Here is a 23,435-nt window from a genome sequence, read left to right as displayed (position 1 = left end):
CCCAATGAACTTTCTCGGTCAATGTAGGGATCGAACACAAGGGACCTCCAGGTTAGCGAGCCAGCGTCCTACCCACTGAACCACCGTGGCCCGGTGTAGTATTAATAAAAAGAAGTCTAAGAGTGAGATCTATGTGTATATATATATAATATATATGGCAATAATTTATTAAATGATTATCATAGATGAACGATAATTTCATATTTAATATGGTATATATGTGTATATAAAAAAACATGAATAATTTCAAACCCTAGGTTTCTTTATCAATAGACAGTCTTCGTACATAATTATGTATATCATTGGTGATTTGTATAGTATTATTTACACAAATAATATTTACAAAATATAAAATGTACATAACCGGATTTAAATATCCCTGACCAGATTGTTAAAGATGCATTATCAGTCAGATTAAAATACAGATCTATATTTTGTTTCATTTTTTTTTATACTTTCGATGGTCTACACTACTTGTCCTTGCGGCTTTTTCCGCTATGACGTCAATCAATCAGTGTTAACGTTTCTAGTGGTTTACCCACGGTTCTGTGCATCGTACGCCAAGAACTCGCCGTTACAGACCATTTCATTGGCTAATCCCTCACATCATCCAGAACGTGAGTTATATAACAACTCTTCCAGATCCTAGTGTAGTAAGGACAAGTAAAACGAGATCTTGAACTATAAAAAACGAAACGAAATAGGATCTGTGTTTTAATAAGTCTGATGCATTATGTAAGATTTAACGGAGCGTTTATTTAATAATTCTGATCTTGTTGAGTGTCTAAAGTTTGGACAAGATAGTCTTGATTATCAAGTATCTTGCTACAATAATAAACTTAAGTCTTGATTAACCATCTAACCATTATCAATATATAAGCCATCCTATAGTCTAGAACACAATTAGAGGCTTATGGTAATAATGTCTAAATAATTATTTATATAACATTTGAAGCTAGAAAAAGCTTCTGTAACAACCCGATTTAGCTCTTACATGTACATAATATATCTTTAATATATATCTTTCAACTTATCCAAACCTATTTATTAAATAATGTATCTTTGATATATCTTTCAACTTACACAAAACCTATGTATTAAATAATGTATCTTTGATATATCTTTCAACTTACACAAAACCTATGTATTAAATAATGTATCTTTGATATACCTTTCAACTTATCCAAACCTATTTGATATAAACGTTCCTTAAGGAAATCTCAATCAACCTTATTACAAAAATGAAATGAAATGGGGTTCCAATATCCTAGTGTTCTGCTCCGACCGGGCTAATGAAGACAGGCATACGCCCTACAGTGTGCAATGAAGGAATTATTACCTATGGTGTCGCTACAGTCCTGTATCAAATTCCAATTGCAAAGGGTTATTTTATGAGCATGTCTAATTTTTTCATCCATCCAAATGACTAGGCCAGGCGCCACTGAACAAGGGGAAACCACACTAGACAATCCTGATGACCGCTTTAAACCAAGACCAGGATCGAAAGCCGGAACTTCTGGTTACCACGCCAACAACTGTGTCAATCTTATTCCAGAAGTAAGAGAGAGAGAGAAATGGGGTTTAACGTCCACTCGACACAAACTAGGTCATTTCGGGACTAACATATGGTTTATTTTTATTTCAATAATTCGCTTGTGCTTAGGGGTCTTTAGCAGTGGGAGGAAACCGGAGGACCCGGAGAAAACCCACTAGGTTGGACAGGCAACTCTACTCCTTGTCACGTACAACCGGGGATTCGAAACCACACCAGTTGACTCAATGACAGGCCTCATGATACAGCACTCCAGGAGTAAGAGTGGTTCAGAGATATTCAAAGTGGTAAAAAACATGATTTATGGAAATATCAAATTAATCCTTATTTTGCTGGCTCGCTAGCCGGGAGGTCGGGTGTTCGATCCCTGCATTGGCCGAGAAAGTTCATCTGGATTTTCCGACGTGGTTTCCCCTTGTCAGTGGTGCAGAACGGAGGGCCTGACAAGAGTAGGCGATAGTGCCGCTGGCCGGGCAAAATTTACCTCATAGCACACTGTATGGCGTATGCCCGTCTTCATTAGCCCAGTTTAGGAGCAGAACAGTAGGACGTTAAACCCCATTTCATTTCATTTCATTTCATTCCTTATTTATAATTGATGCAACATCACGAAATTGTCAATATTAGAATTTACATAAAATGAATTTGGAAAATTTCATGAAAAAAGCAATTAGATTAAAATATAGATCTATATTTCGTTTCGTTTTTTTGTACTTTCAATGGCCTACACACTACATGAAGATCTGACCTGTTGTAGTGGCAGGTCGTGTCAGGTCGTGTCAGGGTTCATACGAGCAGCTTTTGACCCTCTGATTTCAGACATTTGATTAATCAACCACTGTTTATCACAGTTCCATGCATCGCACGCCAAGAACTTGCCGTAACAGACCGTTTCATTGGCTAATCCCTTACATTAACCAGAACGCATCCTAGTGTAGTGAAGACCAGTAAAATGAAATTTTGAACTATAAAAAAAAATGAAATGAAATAAGATCTGTGTTTTAATCAAAGTGTGAAAAAAAAACGGATTAAATAGAGTAGAACACTGTATACAAATGTCATCGATTTCATTCACAATATATACAAACAAATATATTATAATAAAACATATGCAATTAACAGCATTTAAAAAATTTAACTTGTAAGGTATTTAAATTAAATAAAACACCCAAAACATTGATCATTTCAAATGGAAGATGATTAATTCAAAATAAGTTATGGAAATCGTGGAGAATATTACATAAATAGAAAATGGCTATCAAGATTTGTCAGTGAGGTTTTATAATTCATAAAAAGTACCATTAACGCCTTTTACGTTTTAACTTTCCTTCAGAAACTAAAGAACAAGATTCATTCTAATTATTATTTTGATAATTCAAGAAATTTGATAAATACTTGCCTAGCCATATTTAAAGTAGCTAAGACTCTAACTCAATATCATCCAAAGTCTTACACATTGAAAACACAAATTTAAATCAACACTGATGTTGTGATCTTACCGGGAAAAGGTAGGCTTCTGATATCCAATATTTAAGACAAAATAAACATTTTACCATTAGTACACGAATCATGTACCATGACGCCATATCTTATCTGGAGAGCATGCACAATAGACTGGAATAACCACACACTAAAAATTGCCAGGCGGTTGAGACTGATGCCGTATTTCGCTGGACATAACTGATTTGAAATTAGAGTCAAAACGGTAACAATTGAATGTAAATCAGTTCATTTACAATCAGATTACATTATTATATTATTATGCCTTGCGACCAGGGCTTCCACTTCAAAATTTTCCCAACCAGTCATTTTTCTCACGGAGAAAGTGGTGCTATTTTTAGCACATAATAAGAAGCCAAAAAATTCATGCTATCGGAATGTCGCAAGTTGCCATTTGGTTCAACTTCTAGATCCAAAATATTAGCGATTTAGCTCTTTTAAGATAAGTGAGTATGTTTTAAGAAGAAAAATAAATGTTAAGTACGACACCGGTATATGATATTTCACATGTGATAACATTAAAAAAAGACAATTTCATTCATTATAATTACTTCTCAATCGGATTAAAATACAGTTTTAAATTTCATTTCTTTTTTATACTTTCGCTGGCCTACATTATATGAAGATCTGACCGGTTGTATTGGGAGGTCGTGTCAGGGGTCGTACGCATGGTTTACCCACAGTTTTGTGCATCAAACGCCAAGAAGTCGTTGTAACAGATGGTTTCATTGGCTAATCTCTCACGCAATTCCAGAACGCAGGTTGGTTATATAACAACTCTTCCAGATCCTAGAGTAGTGAAGACAAGTATAAAGAAATTTTGAACTATAAAAAATGAAATGAAATAGGATCTGTGTTTTATTCAGATTGATTACTTCCTCAATTCCTTGTCACCTTGTCAGAGCCTTGTAGCGCATGTTTGGCCAACTATTGTCGTAGTCTAATCTTAAAGGCTCAATACCACTCTTGTTGTAACTGAATAATATGTCCCAATCTTTATTCTGGTCAACAAATTGTACTATTTTAGAAAATTTCAATTAATTGATGATACAAATTTCATCTTAACACACCTTATTTAAAATTTTTAAAAAATTCAACATAATGGTTTGAAACGTCTAACGTAAACCTTTTCAAATGAAACTTTAATTTAAAAATATTTTCGAAACCTCTGGACAAGTAAAATAGGATGTAATGGATAATTTACACAACAGGTAGGACATTTAAACATCTAGTACTTAGATAGAGATATTTTGTATTTTCTGGAGCTTTCAAGCCAGCAAGAGTGTTATTGTCCCTTTAATGCTATGTTATTGAATAACAATAAGAGTTATTCCTCTTTATTTGTATTAAAAAATGTCTGACAAGAAAAAAAATTAAAAATAGAAACACTGTTACAGATTCTTGCAGTTCATACCGCTGAAACATATTATTCGAGGTAGATTTCAATTCTCATTCACTTTAAGTTTGTGAGCAATGTTTGTCAAACTTTTCAAATATTATCTAATTTCATAAGACATTTGTTGGAAAATAATGGGCCATTGTAGAATTTGGTGACGTAGGGGGAATTGAGGATTGTTGTAGGTTGCTTTCACAACCATAATGAATTCTTGAAATATAAATCTGAAATACATTTAAGTCTGATAGAATTATTTATCAATAACTTGGTCTTATGTTCTTATTTAATTATTTATCAATAACTTGGTCTAATGTTCTTATTTAATTCACAAATATAATCTATAATTCTCGAACATGTAAGAATGTTTAAAAAAAAAGATTCCATCTTTTTCTATTCATTATGATTCACCGTGTAATTTATAATTCGAAGATATAAAATGTAAAAAAAAAAAGAAGATTCCATCGTTTTCTATTAAATATGATTCACATGAACTTGTAATTTTATACTTTGTATATTGTATTCGATCCTCAAAGAACATTTTGATGCAATAAAATTCTATTCTAATTAGCTTTTAAAAGGGGCATTATAAGTATCTTATATATAATTAGTTATTAAGTAAAAAAATAATTTTCAATTTGAAGAGCTTGGAATATACACTGGGGAATATATTTCAAAATTTCAGAAAGCTTTGCCAATTCATCTATTTGCGGTGAATTGAATATTCAGATATATTAGGAATAAATTGGATTGAATAGTTTGAGATAACTGCCAATTCATCGCCAAGAAAAGCTATACGTTTGTATATATGCTTTAAATGGATCTAATTAAACTGCAATAATTAGCCGAGTCTAGGTGTATTTAGAATACAATATATATACACAGGTATCTGGAATTAACTACCTGGGCCCTGTTTCTCAAAATCTTAACTAAAGATAAAATCCAAATTTTAGTAGATACTTCAATTTTAATTGACTAAGCACTAAAATCAATCTAATATTATCCAATCCAATTACTAAAATTTGGATTTTATCTTAGTTAAAATTTAGAGAAACAGGCCCCTGTACATCTATATTCTTGTGGACAGCTAGTTCTGATGCCTCCAAGTTTTTTTTTTAAACTTTTATATTAGTTCATTAGAGGTCAAAGTTCATATATTATCAGCTGATGATATTAGTTCATTAGAGGTCAAAGTTCATATATTATCAGCTGATGATATTAGTTCATTAGAGGTCAAAGTTCATAAAAAATAAATAAAGAACTAGAAACGTAAACAAAATACAGGACATAAACAAAACATATTTTTGGTTTGTAGCAAAATCAACAACATGATGGGGGCAGCACCTCCGATGCTTATAAAACAATCAAATAGCTAGATTTGGAGAAAGTAAATGATACAATTTCTATCAAACTAACCTAAATAGCCGATCTAATTAATATAAAGTTACACCGCGCTGTCAAAATTGATAATCAATATACTGCAAGACATATTTTCCAAAACAAGTATCATAATCCAAAATTTGACTTATCAATATTTTCAATTTTTTTTTTCAAATAGACTATTGAATTTTTAAAAATAACCTAATTGTATAGAAACACATTTTCATTTATTTACTTCATTAAAATTCATGTAAACAATGGCATAAAAAAAAAAAAAAAAGATTTTTGTACAATATGGATGTTTAAGAAAAATTATTAGAATGTATTGAAATTTAAGTGTCGTATTTTACGAGACTATTGAAGATTGTGATACCAACATTTTAGTTTCGTATTTTATGAGACTATTGAAGATTGTGATACCAACATTTTAGTTTCGTATTTTATGAGACTATTGAAGATTGTGATACCAACATTTCAGTTTCGTATTTTACGAGACTATTGAAGATTGTGATACCAACATTTTAGTTTCGTATTTTATGAGACTATTGAAGATTGTGATACCAACATTTTAGTTTCGTATTTTACGAGACTATTGAAGATTGTGATACCAACATTTTAGTTTCGTATTTTACGAGACTATTGTGATACCAAAATTTTAGTTTCCTATTTTACGAGACTATTCAAGATTGCGAGACAAAAATTTTAATTTCGTATTTTACGAGAAAATTCAAGATTGTGATACCAAAATATTACTTAAAATATGTATAAATATAAAACAAAATTGATTACAAAATGTAGATCAATAATTTCATAAGATCGTCAAGAAAAAAAGTTTCTGAACATCTTGATAATAAATAATTTCCCTATAAAAGTTGACCTCCTTAGATTCTGGTCGTAAGGCAGATCATTTTCATAGTGAAAGACCTCCCTACCTATCTGATTACAATACAGATCTATATTTCGTTTCGTTTTTTTATACTTTCGATGGGCTACACTACACGAAGATCTGACAAGTTATAGCGATAGGTCACGTCACGGGTCATACGAGCGGCTTTTGACCTATGACGCCAGACATTTGATTAACCAATCAGCATTGAAGTTACTAGTGGATTACCCACAGTTCCGTACAAAACATGTCAAAAGCTTGCCGTATCAGACTGTTTCATTGGTTAATTCCTTACACCATCCAGAACACGTCAATGATAACAACACTTCCAGATCCTAGTGTAGTAAAGACAAGTAAAACGAAATTTTGAACTATAAAAAACGAAACGAAATAGGATCTGTGTTTTAATCAGATTGGCCTCCCTACATTGTGGCTGGAAGGCAGGAGATATCATGGGCCCAGAATAACCTGAGCAAATTTAGGGAAAAGTTTGCATGATTTACGTTGTTAAGTAAATAAAGAGTATAAGGTGAAATCTGGGCATTTCGTCGCTTTCAGTATGAAAGATGGACCATTAAGGCAAGAGACATCAAGGGTCCAAAATTATCATAGAGTGAAAACAAATGTGTATTTACAAGCATGACAGGATGATATCGTGAAATGATCTAGAAGTTGTCTGGAAGGTTAAAATCTGATATGAAGTTCTGGTTTGGTTGTTGCTGCATGGGCATGTTCTGTTGGCCATCTGGCGGTATTTGTTGTTGTGGTGCCGTCCCTCGTTGCATCATTAACTGTTGTTGCTGTTGTTGTTGACGAATGTGCTGGAGAAACAAGACAAAACAGTATAAAGAACGACCAGACATAGGATGGGGTTTGGGACTATCCAACCTCATGGGTTTTCTCCAGGTCCTCCCACTGCTAAAGACCCTTACATGAAAGCGAATTATTGAAATAAAATCTTTTATGTACATGTCAACATTTACAGACATCACTTCGTTTTACCATCTAATCCAAACAACTAGACGATGTTACTTGCCAGGCATGCTAGAAAAGCTTGAGTTAATACCTCGAGACCTCTGTGGCCAACAGTGGGATTGAACCCAAAGACCCCTTGGCCAACAGTGAGATTGAACCCCAAGACCCCTTGGCCAACACTGGGATCAAACCCAGGACCCCTTGGCCAACACTGGAATCAAACCCAGGACCCCTTGGCCAGTACGGGACCTTTTGGTGAGAACGTACTCACTGTGTAGTGATTAGTCCAATGGGCGTCCTCGCTGAAGGAATTCCCAACAGACATCGCTAGTAAAAAATTTGTTCCTCATGACCTTATCAATGGTGAGAGAACTGTATTTCGACGTAGCAGGATTAAATTCGATTTTAACGACAATAACTATCATTTGTCAACACACCAGTTTGTAATGAATGTACAGGAAAACAATGCTGTAACGCACACAATGAGGTCACTTGGGACTGCCTCCTCTATGGTGTTTCCTATAAATTATGCCCCTTTATCTTTAGTGAGGACGCCCATTTGTGAGGAAACTGGAAAATCAACCCTCTCAATAAAATATATATGTATTTTGCCAGATATTTTTGAAGGGGTCAGTTTCCAATTACAACCATTGCCCAAGTCTGATCGGCAATATGTTCAGAATTTTCTAAGTCAGTTTCGTCCGGATGGTCTAAAACACGGTTAGGTATTCCATGCACAGAGCCCCAAAATATTTTCCCTATCATTTTGACTCAAATCAGCCTATTTGACGTGACGCAAATTCGAAATTCGCTGTCTGCTGTATGAGACACTTTCCGGGAAAATTTAGAAAATTTTTCAAAGATGGCGACAAAACAGAAGTTATCTACTCGCACATACAAATAAAAGCTTGAAATGTGCCTATGAATAAATTATTATCAGACTCCTGCAGTTTATTTCTAACCAAGCTAAGATTGAATTTTGGTCTTCGGCTAACTCGGATCTTCGTTTAACTGGGATAAAATTGGTCAGTCCACTTAGATCAGACTTATACGAAGTTTACTGTACATTTTTCACTAGACTTACTTGTTGATTCAGCAGTAAATGTCGTAACTGTTGTTGATTGGGTACCTGTTGCTGTTGTTGTAACTGTAACTGTCTCTGTTGTAACTGCTGCTGTTGCTGTACCTGCTGACGGTGGGCTGCAAAAAAAAAAAAATTCGGTGAATAAAAACAATTATGTGAACTCCTCAAATGAGAAGCTAGCTTGTGGGTTTTCTCCAGGTCCTTCAGTTTCCACGCGACACAAACTAGGTCATTTCCGGACTAACTTATGGTTTAATTTTATTTCAATAATTCGCTTGCGCGTAGGGGTCTTTAGCAGTGGGAGGAAACCGGAGGACTCAGAGAAAACCCACGAGGTTGGACAGGCGACCCTACTCCTTGTCACATACAACCAGGTATTCGAAACCACACCAGTTGACTCAATGACAGGCCTTCTGAAATAAAATTGAACAATATCTTAATCCCGAAATGACCTAGTTTGTGTTGAGTCTCTATCTCTCAAATGAGAAGTTGTATCAGGTGATCTGGAAAAAAATTAACTGTGATTAAACATCCTACTTTTCTGTACCATCTGATGGTGAAAAACATTCAACTCTTAACTCAGGGCAGTTCAGAGAGTTTTACGCCTCATCAACACAAACAGGAATTCTAAATACTTAATTTGCATATAAATAAAATATAAATTATTTAAATTGAGATTATAACAACAAAAATCAACACTGATGTAAATTGATATCACATATCAAAAATTATATACAATCTCACAGTTTAATTTATACATTAAGGAAATATATAATAAAAATTTGAGGTAAGCCAGGCTTATCAGTTACCTCACCCACAGGCTCCTGTTACTAACATGGAAAATCTCTTTAAAAAATACCCCACTACCTATTAAAGATTTTCCATGTTAAATGTGCCTGTGACCTCCCCTACCCTAAAATAAAACCGAAACCCAAACTATAAAACATTCTACCTGCACCAGTTTAACATTGAACAAAAACCCATGCCCTACAAAAACCTTCACCATAATAAAAACAGTCACCAATTCCAACCTCTAGAATCCAAAGCAAGAACATATCTCGATTATACGAGTCATGATTTTGGAAGTATGAAAATGAAATGAAATGGGGTTTAACGTCCTACTGTTCTGCTCCTAAACTGGGCTAATAAAGACCGGCATACGTCATGCAGTGTGCTATGAGGGAAATTTTGTCCGGGCAGCGGCGCTACGGCCCACTCTTAGTCTTATATCGACTTCCAACTGCCAAGGGATCTTTTACGTGCACCCCAATGTGTACACGGGACCTCGGTTTCCCATCCCATCCGAACGACTAGACAGCTGTCCTTGTCAGGCCCTCCATCCTGCATCACTGGCAAGGGGAAACCACGCCGGAAAATCTGGATGAACTTTCTCGGCCAATGCAGGGATCGAACACCCGACCTCCAGGCTAGCGAGCCAACGTCTTACCCACTTAGCCATCGTGATCCCCCGATTTTGGAAGTGTAATGGTTAAACCAAGAATTGCCAGCCCACAAATAAACACTCACAAGCAGTAGTAAAATTGATGGTTTGTCCTACCCAAATAATCCCTGCAAGTTTGAAAAAAAATCAATCACAAAACTCTGACCTTCAGAGTATAATTTACAAAATTTCAGTAACAGGGGTAATAACTCTACCATAACCTGTTTTGCAACTCCGAATTTTATAATTAATTGTTTTCCATAACTACATGTAGATGAACAAAACTCTCAGTAACATTGAAAAAAAAATCTCCAAAATTTCCAGCTCTGTATTGTATTTACTATACAAGAATGGTGGATGGGGTGGAGCGGCATTAGTTGAACAGTTACAGCACCAGACAAGAGATTTAAGTACAAGGATTTAAAAGATGAATCTCCAAACCTTGTTCCCACTTGTCTGTTTTTTGTCCCATAGGAAGAACTAGACAGACTTTTGTCAGACCAACGAGTGTTACCTTTGACAGCAAACAAGCTTCAATAATTTTTTTTTTGTTTTTTGGCCAGACAACCCTTTGTAGTTGAATATCGGACTTTCAAAGGACACACTACCACTGGTGTTCCCACATGCATATTTTCCAATTGTAGAAAATACAAATATGGGTGGTGGTCTGTACCAAGCTTAAAGAATCACACAGACTCTTTGTTTTTGACCACACTGTAATCTGGGTATCATTTAATCTGGTCTATTTAGCACTTATTTCTTTCACATTCATTCAATATCAAATCTTTGTTTAAAAATCCGTTAAAAAAAATGTTTAAAATCACCCAAAATCATCCAATTTATACTTGTGTCCAGTTTAAATTTAAAGCTGACAGATTAATTTTAATGAGTGTCCAATTTACAAGTGTTTAATTTCTCAACCACTGTTAAAAATTAACAACCCAATTGATAAATTTTTTAAACAGTGGTGCAGAACATTATATACTTGTAAATTGAACACTCATTATCAAAATTAATCAGTCGGCTTTAAACTGGACACAAGGACAAATTAGATGATTTGAGGTGATTTAAAAGGTCTTTACAAATTTTTAAACAAAGATTTAATATTGAATTAAATTGAAAGAAATTAGCAATAAATACACAAGATTAAATGATACCCTGGGTGACAGTGCCATGTGACATTTTCTACAAGCAAGACAACAGTGGTCTCCCCTGCATAGATTCTAGTTGAATAAAATACAAATGGGGGTTTGACTATAGATTATCCTTAATATGAAGACATGGTTAGTGCTAAAATATAAGGCCAGCTCAATTTTTCGTCAAAGGTCACAAGATGTAAACAGGACTAGCGCTAATCCCAACCCTAACCCTGGACCTAGCTCCAATAATTACCCTAACCCTAACCTACAATCTCGCCAACAATCATGTGCCCTAACCTTACTTACATTACAGCGACCTTGACAAAAATTGAGCTGGCCTTACAAATAGATTTAGCCATGAAGACATAGAGAAGCCTATTACCATTTGATTATACTGTAGCCTATATATATATATGTATGTATGTATATACACAACCACCTTAAGTAACCTAGCAACCACTTAACATTGATGAATTACATACCAGAATACATATGACTAGATGATCCAGCATAATATAGGCCGTGGTTATCTGCTCATGATCAAGAAAATGAGTTTTACAAAATATATGAAGACAAGATAAGAAATGAAATAGGGTTTAACGTCCTACTGTTTTGCTTCGACTGGGCTAATGAAGACAGACATACGCCATACAGTGTGCTATGAGGGACATTTTGCCCAGCCTACTCTTATATCGAATGACTAGACAGCTGGCCCTCCCTGTCCTATGAATATAAGTAACATGTATTCAGGCCTTAGGTTTGTTTATCTTAATGGGGGTTTGAATTTAACTTATCATGTACACCATTTAATAATCTGACGATCTGATTCAAACACAGATCCTATTTCGTTTCGTTTGTATAGTTCAATATTTCGTTTTACTTGTCTTTACTACACTAGGATCTGGAAGAGTTGTTATTTAACTCGTGTTCTGAATGGTGTCGTGGGTAAGCCAATGAAACAGTCTGTTACGGCGAGCTTTAGACGTGTTTTGCACGGAACTGTGGGTAATCCACTAGTAACATCAGTGCTGATTGGTTAATCAAATGTCTGACGTCATAGGGTCATAAGTCGGTCTTTTGACCCCTGACGTGACCTATGGCTATAACTTGTCAGATCTTCATGTAGTGTAGGCCATCGAAAGTATAAAAAAAAACGAAACGAAATATAGATCTGTGTTTTAATCAGATTGAATAATCTGGCGACCAAAAATAGATTTGCATCAAACGATCACGGCATCAATAGAAAATAGATGATCGTGATAAAACTCGGCAGTGACAGCACACGTAGTCAAACTGATTCAAATACAGATCTACATATCGTTTCGTTTTTTTGTACTTTCGATGGCCTACACTACATGAAGATCTGACCGGTTGTAGCGATAGGTCGTGTCAGAGGTCATACAAGCGGCTTTTGACCCTTTGGCGTCAGACATTTGATTAACCAATCAGCATTGATGTTACTAGAGGATTACCCACAGTTCCGTGCAAAGCACGCCTAAAGCTCGCCATAGCAGACCATTTCATTGGCTAATCCCTCACATCATTCAGTGTAGTAAAGACAATTAAAACGAAATTTTGAACTATAAAAAAACAAAACGAAATAAGATCTGTGTTTTAATCAGATTGAACAAATAGTCTGTTTATTCCCCTCAGTATCATATACATGCAACGTTGCATGTGAACACAATGATCAGCGTTTGTTATTTTATAAAACAAAAGATTAATTAACCGATAATCCCTGGAGGATATCAACAGAGGATGCTCTGGGCCCTTATTCACGAAAACTTAAACTAAGTTACAACCGAAATTTTAAGAAATACTGCAACTTCATTGGATATATGCAAATTGATTTTACTGGTCAGCCAATCGAATTGCAGTATTTCTTAAAATTTCGATTGTATCTTAGTTTAAGTTTTCGTGAATAAGGGCCCTGATCAATTTAAAACTACAACAGTGACTGCTGGTCGAGTTAGAGGAGTGACGTTTTTTTTATAAATCGATAAAACCCAAGAGGGAATTCCTTGTGACCATTTACCAGGGGATGTCGCCAAGAAGGATGGCTGCCCGTATAGATTTTACTACATATTTTTAACTTGAAGATAGCACTTTGTATATATATTGAATGAAGAGAATTAGAAATGCAGATTTAAAATAAATTTAAAAGCCTAACAATTAGCAGAAGAAAAAGGAGCTGGGCAGAAAATAAAAAGAAAGTTAGCACGCAATAACCCTGTTGTGTTGTAAAGCTTACCTATCATTTGCTGCTGTTGTTGTTGTTGTTGTCGGGCAGCCATCTTAGCTTGTTGTTCCTTCTGCATTTCCTTTTGCTTAGCACCCTGTAATTCTTGTTGTAAGGCCTGTATTTTCTGTTGCAACAATGCCTAAAAATAATAACAAATAATCTTTTCTTTTAAATTTTCCATTCAATGCAACACAAATGGCCAACAGATAGAAGGATAAACTTCAATAGGAGGGAGAAATTAACATGTACAAAATGGAGTTACTGTTGAAAACAACTTGATATGGATATTAACTTTGACTGAACACACTAAATGCACATGCATTTTGTGATGGGGGTTATACGTCTTTAGATTAGTGGAGAATAGTCTTTTGAGGTGGCTTTTATAAGGTCATTTCGGGACTAACATATGGTTCAATTTTATTTCAATAATTCGCTAGGGGTCTTTAGCAGTGTAGGAAACTGGAGGACCCGGAGAATAACCACGAGGTTGGACAGATGACCATACTCCTTGTCATGTACAACCACGGAATCGAAACCATGCCAGTTGACTCACTGATAGACCTTATGATACAGCGTGCACGCGCTAACCATTCTGCCATCTGCAGGTGGCACCTGCTTGTTTATATTCTCTGCAAAGGATATTGAATGTTGTGAATTTTTCAAATTACAACATCATGGGTTACGGATCATGTTTTGTATATTATAATCCAACCCCCACCCACCGACTCCACACCCCCGCTTTAGAACAGATGAAAGGGGTCTTTAGAGTAGAGAGAAAAGTGGCTTGTTGAAAACTGGCAAAGTTTGGCAGCTGAAGCCACTACAGGCCACATTTCTTTAAGGGGCGGGGGGGGGGGGGGAGCTTTAACTATACAATACCTTGATACCTTAAAACATTCAGGGATACATAAATACATACCACACTAGAGTTATCAACTGCTTGTTGTTGAGATCCACCCATTTGTTGAGCAGCAGCAACAGCTTGTTGTTGTAACCCTAGCAACTGTTGTTGTTGTTGTTGCTGAATGGGGTTTGTTGGTATCTGTGGTCCCATCTGACTACCTTGAGTTGTCGACGGCATAGTTGTCATCGTACTCGGGATCTGATTCTGCATCTAAAATAACATTTACAACATTTTGACGTGGACGTGGTTTGTATGTTGGATTCTCTTTGATGTCTAGCCAAATTGAGACAAGAGTTTTAAACAAATTCCAGAGAAAGAACATTGGGGTTTGAAGAGCAACCATATTTCAAAGTCCATAAGGTTAGCATCCCATTGTCCTTAGCAAAGGGTTAACAAAGATCAACATACATGTATGCAATGCAGTATGTAGGGTTCTTTTACGTACATGGCGATGTTTTTTCCGTACCATCCGTATGACTAAACACTATCCCTTTGTCAGGCACCACTGACAAGGACGAGACTGTACGGAAAGGGCAGCGTATCAAAATAATAAAGCGGAATGACAAAATTTGTTAGGTCTCAAAACTGGCTTCATCTGTGGAGATGAAACTATAATTGTAGAATAATTTCATTGAACTAAAACAGAGAGAGAGAGAAAGCGATGGGATTTAACCTCCACTGACACAAACTATGTCATTTCGGGACTAACACAGGGTTCAATTTTATTTCAATAATTCGCTTGCGTTTGTGGGCCTTTAGCAGTGGAAGGAGACTTGGAGGACCAGGAGAAAAATCATGAGGTTGGACAGGCGACCCTACTCCTTGTCACGTACAACCGGCAAACTGAAACCAAGCCAGTTGAGACTAAATGACAGACCTTATGATACAGTGCGGACATAGCAACCAAAACATACAATGAAATAGAGTTTAACTTCCTACTGTTCTGCTTCGACTGGGCTAAGACAGGCATACGCCATATAATGTGCTATGAGGGAATTTGACCAAAATAGCGGCACTACAGCCTACTCTTACATCGAATTCCAACTGTCAACTTGAGATCTTTTACATGTACACCAATGTGTACACAGGCCCTTGGTTTTCATCCCATCCGAACAACTATCAGTTGTCCGTTGCCAAGCCCACTGACAAGGGGGAACCATGATGGAAAACATTGAAAGACTTTTTTCTGGCCAACGCAGGGATCAAGCACAGGACCTCAAGCCACTGTGGCTCTCGACACAGCAATCAACTTACCTGTCCAGGTATCATGGGGATAGTAGATGTGGATGATGTCATAGTATTACTGGGTCCAGGTACAATATTACCCACTCCACCGGTCTGTTGTTGCTGCATCTAAACATATAAAAATATCACAAATACTTAAAGATACATTTTGTACAATCTAGATAAAAAGTGGCCATTCTTTTCTTGCTATATAATAGTTATAAAATTGATAATGCAAAATGAATATACTGAAAATTTCATTCAAATTACTTTGTTCTGAGCCAAGTTATCAGTGTTTGTAGTCTTAACAAGATGTCTGCATTGATTGTTTATTATCGTAACCATGGTACTGGTATATTCGAGGCTTAGCCTCGCTTTTCCATTTTTAAATTAATTCATTAAATGTCTGAACCGTTCTAATCCAGTAGACGTGGTACAAGGGTTAATCAGCGAACTGGATGTATGAGATATGTGTAGGGAGTGAAGTGCTGTAAAGGGATAGTTAGATGTATTATGAATGGTTAGAGTGGCTGTGGTGTTACGGTGAAATACTATGCCGCCACCGTAACACCACAGCTTTATGATTTGTTAGACAGGAGTGATGTAATGGGTGTCAACAACTTGGTATGCTGGTACCGTCGCAACGTAGCCGTGAAATATATATTGTGGGGGGGAAGGGCGGAAACGGAAAAATATACAATGTTGACAGTATGTGCCAGGCATGAGGCTGCGCAGACCGAGCGGCAGCTCGATGGGGAGTGTGTGGGAGGGGCACCCTCATAAAAATTTTTTTTTTTTAAATTTCAGTTTTCTGTAAGCAGTGAAAACACTATTTTGGCATTGTTTGCGGGGTTAAACCTAAAAATCACATTAATACACCTATTGCACGATATTGTGAAACTAGCTGACGAAGACAGCTCGGGCGGCGATTGTTCGACTCGGGGCTGCTCTGTCAGTATCTAACAAACGCATTTAGTTCGCGTACAACTTTTAAAAACCGAATGTCAGTATGGTATTTCTCACATAATTGGTTATCGCAAAAACAGAGTAAACTGAAAGCGAGTAATCTCGACTCAAACCTATAGTCTATAGCCTACTTGCTACACTCGTCACTAAGCTTCCTATATTATTGTTTGTGGACGGTTTACTACTCAGTGATAAGCCTGCGCCGCAAAAAGAGGTCTCGCCTTTTATTATTAGTACAATGACTTCCTCATGTGCGGCAGGTTAGTTTACTTCTAAAAACACTGTTTTCCGTTCCAAAAAATACAAAAGTAATTTTCTACCAGATGACCATGGTTCTTTTCACCGAGACTAGATAATTTCTCTCGGTGTAAGGATATAGCTATGGATAAGTTCATACAAGGTCAATAAATCTGCGATCACTTCGGGTCACACTGTTGAGAAAATAAACCGATGGGTTTGTTTAGTAGCAAATCGAGCGTGAATCAACTGAGTTTGTACTGAAAAATTTTTGAGTGATATGTATGAACTGTCTTCACACATTCGGTTTATAATTAGCGATACACAGGTACAGTGGCAAGTGTTGTACTTCACAGACTGTTTACCTCCGAACTACCTCCGCACGAAATCCCCGATTTGGGTACTTGTTAAAAGAAAAAGAAATAGTACCTGTGCGCATGCCAGTAAAAAAAACCTAAGAGTTTGCGCATAAAAATGCCCGAACGTACCAGGCGCCAGGTCATCTAGTTAAAATCTCGAGTATCCGATGTCATTGAGAGTTGATTATGGTCTTGTCATATTAATAAATGTTTAATTAATAGTTTATATAACATTTAAGCCTACAGAAAGACCTGCAATTTAGCTCTTGAATAATGTTAAATATTCCAGACTATAATTTGATAATTTCACTTTCATTCGACATATTTTAAATCCAGATCTCACATCTGTAGAAAGGAAGCGACCATTACACTACTGATGTGTGTTTACTTTAAATGTTAATCCATTTGACTATAATCTTTGAGTGGCATTTAGCAATCGGGGAAACACATTGTCTGTCAAATGTCGTACTTTCAGAATAAAACTAGTAACTAGTGATTGTTTCCCATAAAATCTCTGGTCTGTTTATGAGTATACTTCAGCGTGGATTAAGCAGTAAAGAATTAGATATTGTTCAAAATAAAGCAAATTACTATCGGTTGGGGGGGGGAGTTGGGTTTAATGTGTGCACATTAGATCGTAAGATCTGTCATTAAGTGGTGTGGTTTTGATTTCCTGCTTGTACGTGACAAGGAATAAGATCGCCTGTGCAACCTTGTGAGTTTCCTCTGGGTCCTCCACCCCGGCTTCCTCCATCTGCTAAAGACCCCTATCCGCATGTGAATTATTGAGATAAAAGTGAACCATATATGTTAGTCCCGAAATAATATACAGTAGTTTGTGTCGAGTGGATGTTAAACCCCATCTCTCTCTCTCTCTCTCTCTCTCTCTATCTAGAAACACCTTCACCAACTGGGCTAATAAAGACAGGCAGGTTGCTATAAAGGAAATTTTACTTAGACTGCAGTGCTTTAGTCTTCTCTTATTTCAAATTCCAGCTGCCAAGGGGTCTTATACCTGCACTATATTTCATTCAGCAAATCTAGGTGAATGATCCACTGATTATGTAGAAAAGGATTTAAACATCTTACCTGTTTGCACCAACTGGGCTAATGAATACAGGTACATGTATTACCTGTATGTCAATGTGTACACAGGTCTGTTTAACTCATCCGAACCACAAGAGAGGGTGCGAACCACAAGAGAGGGTGCGGGAGGGTAAGAGAGAGAGAGAGAGAGAGAGGTTTAACATCCACTTGACACAAACTAGGGCATTTCGGGACTAACACATGGTTCAATCTTATTTCAATATTTCACTTGCGCTTTGGGGTCTTTAGCAGTGGGAATAAATAGGAGGACTCAGAGAAAACCCACGAGGTTGGACAGGTGCCCCCCTACTCCTTGTCACGTACAACTATGGAACTGAAACCATGCCAGTTGACTCGATGACAGACCTTATGATTCAACACATACACGCTAACCATTCGGTCATCCATCCACCACCCCTACCCCCCACGACTTAAGGCTGTTCTATTATGTAGAAATGGGTTAGAGAATAGATTACCTGCGGTGGTGTAGATAACGACTGTTGTACGGACATAGATTGTGACATCATAGCTTGTCGTACTTGAGACTACAGAAAACAACAATTACATGCACACATTGACAAACAGGAACACATGTCACCCATCACAACAAAATCACTCGGATGTCACAAATCATTATTATTCGAAATGAACAAAACATGTCGAAATATGCCAAAGATTTAATTTCAAATGATATAACATGAAACCTAGAAGTTAGATTTAACAAATGGAGCAAACTGAAAAAAAGGAAGATTTCCGACATTTTTGATCAATTCGTATAATAATGGCTTCCAACTCATTTTGATGTCACGGATCACATATAAACATTGATACTAACATAGAAAGAGCTTATTTCCATGAGAATATTGCAGTGTCAATCAAACGTGCAAATTACGGTTTAAAACTTTGTTGGCTTTATTACAACAGGTTTTACTGTAATACGGGTATCATTTAATCTTGTGTATTTAGCACTAATTTCTTTCACATTCATTCAATATCAAATCTTTGTTTAAAAATTCCTAAAAATCACTTAAAATCACCAAAAATCATCTGATTTGTATTGACTGATATATTTTGATATTGAGTGTCCAGGTTTACAGTTTCAATAACATCAAAATTTTACCCTGGAGATTGCCGATTTCACTTAGTGCTTGGATCGCAATTGTCAAGGGATCTTTCACGTGCAATATCAATTGGTAAATTTTATGCTGTGTGCTACGACGGAAATACATAATGCATTACAGAAGCTACATGTATTTCTATTTTGATTTTCAATCACAAGGGTTCTTTTACAAGCACAAGACCTTGAATTTTTTTTATCTCATCCGTACGAATAGACACTGATTCTGACAAGTGAAAAGGACGTTGGAAAATGCAGAAGTACTTTCTTGAATTCCACTGCAATAGAATGCAGGACCTACAGGTTAACTGTGACAAATTACAATGATATTGAATTCCAATTGTCAAAAGTTCTTTTACGTTCGCAACAATATACACGGGACTTCGTTTTTTTGTCTCATATGAACGACTATACGTTGTCCCTTGCCAGGCCCTCTGTCTTGCAGCACTTACAAGAGGGATCCAACATCCTACTCACTGAGCCACTGTGGCTCCTATATGGAAATAAGCTCTTTATACATGAAACACAACATCACTATATTAAAACTACAATATCACTGTGGGGCTTCAATCGTATATTTACTGGATAAAGGTTAACGTCAATTCTATTTATCGATCAATGCTTTAGACAATTGTTTAATATTCAGAATAATAAATTTTATGTAAGTTTGTTGATATTCTTATTTTCATGCCATATTTATTTAGGAAGTTTAATACTATACTATCAGTCATATAAGATCTACTCAACCACTTGTTAATGTTTCTTGTATGGTCGGATTCCATAAAAGTTACTTGTTACAATGAACCAAGGGAGTTAATTAAATTATCCCTAATATACCATTGTAGCCCTACACACTGTTAATCTGTTAAAACTAATAAAACTGTTATCTTATAGGGTATGTTTGATTCATCACTATTCAAATCTCAACTCCTTTTATTTCAGAAATTGTGATATTTGTTTTTTAACCAATATCTGAATAGGTCTGGGGAACAGTATGTTATCATCTGTTCACTATATGGGCTAATGAAGACGGGACTACATCATGAAGCATTCTACGAGGGAAATTTTGCCCGGACAGAGATGGGGTTTAACGTCCACTCGACACAGCCTAGGTCATTTCAGGACTAACATATGGTTTAATTTTATTTTAATAATTCGCTTTCGCGTAGGGGTCTTTAGCAGTGGGAGGAAACTGGAGGGCCCAGAGAAAACCCACGAGGTTGGACAGGTGGCCCTACTCCTTGTCACGTACAACCGGGGAATCGAAACCATGGCAGTTGATTCAATGACAGACTTTATGATACAACGTGTACGCGTTAACCATTCGGACATCCACCACGCCACAACTAGCAGTGGCAGAATTAATAACAAATCTTGATTAGAAATGAAATGAAATGGGGTTTAACATCCTACTGTTTTGCTCCGAACTGGGCTAATGAAGACGGAATCTTGATTAGAATTTGATTCAATCAAACCCATCCTAAAATCTACGTTCCCCGTTCCCAACTGGGGTTTTAACCAATCAACTTAAAATTGTATATTTATGTACCAACGTGTTAATTTCAGTTGGCGACAGCAAAATACATACGACCACACTAAAATGCGAGGAGATAAAAAAAAGAACTCCAAAGGATTCTGGATGGGTTAATTCAAGATCTTCACAAAACACATCAAAACATCTATAAACATATAAACTAAGGTTATTCATTTAAAATGCATCCTTTAAAACCCAGACTAGACAATATTTGTAGCTCGGGTACAATTCATGTGTTATCTGTTTAATGCCTGGATGAACCAGTCTACACATATCCTTTATCGAGATCATCAGGTCTCATTAAAAAATTCAATGAGAATGCTTATATCACATGACAATGGCAGCCTGCACTAATCTCGAATGTGGAGCCAATCACATCAGCGACATTATGAGGCTATGGTGCAACAGAATTTTAAGGGGTGTAGCAAAATTTTTGTTCTGAAATGTTAAAAGCTATTGAATTGAACTAGTACAAATAGTACAAACAAGGGATAATTAACATTAAAAAAAAGTTGTTGCCAGGTTAACTCATTTCTTGGGAAAAAATTAAGAAAAATGTAGGTACGTTATATCTCTGTAACTAATTAAAATATCGTTGCCACAATTGGAGGGTATATAAACTAATATCTACCACAGAATCAGGCAGAAAGCAATTTGAATTATCATTAATATTTCAAAAGTCATCAAAATATTTCTCCAAAGACATCATTTTCTGAGAAACAATAAAAATTATAGAGAAAAACTCTGTCTGATTTTAGGGTTATCATTAAAGAATAAGCAGTCTGAACATGAGGCATTTATCTTTATTATTATCAGAGATATGACGTACATATGTTTTTCATACTTTTTCAACAAAAAAAAAAATGTGTTGGCCTGGCAACAATAGTTTTTTTGGGTTTTTTTAATGTTAATTTTCCCTTGTTCATTACATTTCCTAACTACTTGTGCCATTTTTAATTCAATGGCTTTAGAATTTGAGAAAACATTTTTCGGGTAGCCTCACCCCTTAATGAATTAAACTAGAGTCTGGGGCTACAATACAAATAATGAAGAGAACAGGTTTTGTGAGGATGATTTTAAAGTTAATATTATAACATTCAAACTACCACAAATATAAAGCATTATTATCACAATAGTCTCAATAGCTTCAACCAAAATTATCTTCCCTTTGACTACAACAAACTCTGCTCTGGACAAAATATTATAAAAGTTTGTAGCAGTAATCAGAATCAAATGCCATACTAGGTTTACTCTATGGCTTGTGTGTGAGGAAATTTGAAGAAAGAGAGAGAGAGAGAAATGGGGTTTAACGTCCACTTGACACAAACTAGGTCATTTCGGGACTAACACATGGTTCAATTTTATTTCAATAATTCGCTTGCGCGAATTTGAAGAAAGCAGAATGCATTGTGAACTACGACACTATTTCACATAAGCCATTACTTTGCACCAACACACAGTCAGCCAGTCAGCCAGCATAAACAAATGGCACGTTTTTTTTTTGTCCAGACCGATATTCATTGTAGTTAAAAGTATAGAGAGTTTAGACTGGAGCGATGGAGACTAATACCACGTGGATAACGTATAAAACTTATAAAACTTACCCTTTCTTTATGTTTACTGAGGACTGTTCGGATGCCTTGTACGAAAGCTACTTGATCATTTGGTATCAAACCAATAAACGCTTTCTTTTTACTGCTGAACAGAAGTAATAAAACACGGACGTCACATTGACTAGTACTGGGAAAATGAACGCAACCAGCCTGAAAAAAACAAAAAAATGAAATGAAATGAAATGGGGTTTAACGTCCTACTGTTCTGCTTCGAACTGGCCTAATGAAGACGAGCATACGCCATACAGTGTGCTATAAGGGAAATTTTGCCCGGGCAGCAGCGCTACGACCTACTCTTACATCGAATTCCAACTGTCAAGGGATCTTTTACGTGCAAGCCAATGTGTACACAGGACCTCAGTTTTTTGTCCCATCTGAACGACTAGACAGCTGTCCTTGTCAGGCCCACCAAACTTGCATCACTGACAAGAGGGAAACCACGCCGGAGAATCTGAATGAACTTTCTCGGCCAATGCAGGGAACGAACACCCGACCTCCAGGCTAGCGAGCCAGCGTCTTACCCAGTTAGCCACGTGATCCCCCTCATTAAAGATACATAATGCGTTAAAATATGACTGTGGTAAGAAAAGATCATTCTGAGGCAATTCAAACCACTGCCCTGGACAAAAGAGAGAGAGAAATGGGGTTTAACGTTTACTCGACACAAACTAGGTCATTTCGAGACTTATATATGGTTCAATTTTGTTTCAATAATTCGCTTGCACATAGAGGTCTTTAGCAGTGGGAGGAAACCGGAGGACCCAGAAAAAAAACACGAGGTTGGACAGGTGACACCACTCCTT

General features: G+C 36.3%; 1 protein-coding gene and 1 long non-coding RNA gene across 2 annotated transcripts in view; both read right to left on the bottom strand.

Moving 5' to 3' along the window:
• Nucleotides 1–130: 130 nt before the first annotated feature.
• LOC126825544 (uncharacterized) lies at nucleotides 131–6,451 on the bottom strand. Its single transcript, XR_007682046.2, has 2 exons — nucleotides 1,091–6,451; nucleotides 131–1,040 (listed from the first exon to the last, which is right to left on the bottom strand). It is a non-coding gene; the product is annotated as an uncharacterized LOC126825544 (long non-coding RNA).
• A 70-nt stretch (nucleotides 6,452–6,521) lies between these two features.
• LOC126825504 (mediator of RNA polymerase II transcription subunit 25) overlaps nucleotides 6,522–23,435 on the bottom strand; it is a 36,625-nt gene continuing 19,711 nt past the window's right edge. Inside the window, exons 15-21 of the mRNA XM_050555145.1 lie at nucleotides 22,624–22,782; nucleotides 18,845–18,913; nucleotides 15,751–15,849; nucleotides 14,512–14,706; nucleotides 13,602–13,731; nucleotides 8,771–8,886; nucleotides 6,522–7,532 (exon numbers count right to left, since the gene is read on the bottom strand). Coding sequence (XP_050411102.1) covers nucleotides 7,377–7,532; nucleotides 8,771–8,886; nucleotides 13,602–13,731; nucleotides 14,512–14,706; nucleotides 15,751–15,849; nucleotides 18,845–18,913; nucleotides 22,624–22,782 — 924 coding nt within the window. The 3' untranslated portion in view covers nucleotides 6,522–7,376. The remainder of the gene's footprint in view (nucleotides 7,533–8,770; nucleotides 8,887–13,601; nucleotides 13,732–14,511; nucleotides 14,707–15,750; nucleotides 15,850–18,844; nucleotides 18,914–22,623; nucleotides 22,783–23,435) is intronic.

This window comes from Patella vulgata, chromosome 6 (assembly GCF_932274485.2).
Source record: "Patella vulgata chromosome 6, xgPatVulg1.2, whole genome shotgun sequence".
Taxonomy (NCBI): domain Eukaryota; kingdom Metazoa; phylum Mollusca; class Gastropoda; family Patellidae; genus Patella; species Patella vulgata.
This window is presented reverse-complemented; position numbering and strand designations above follow the sequence as displayed.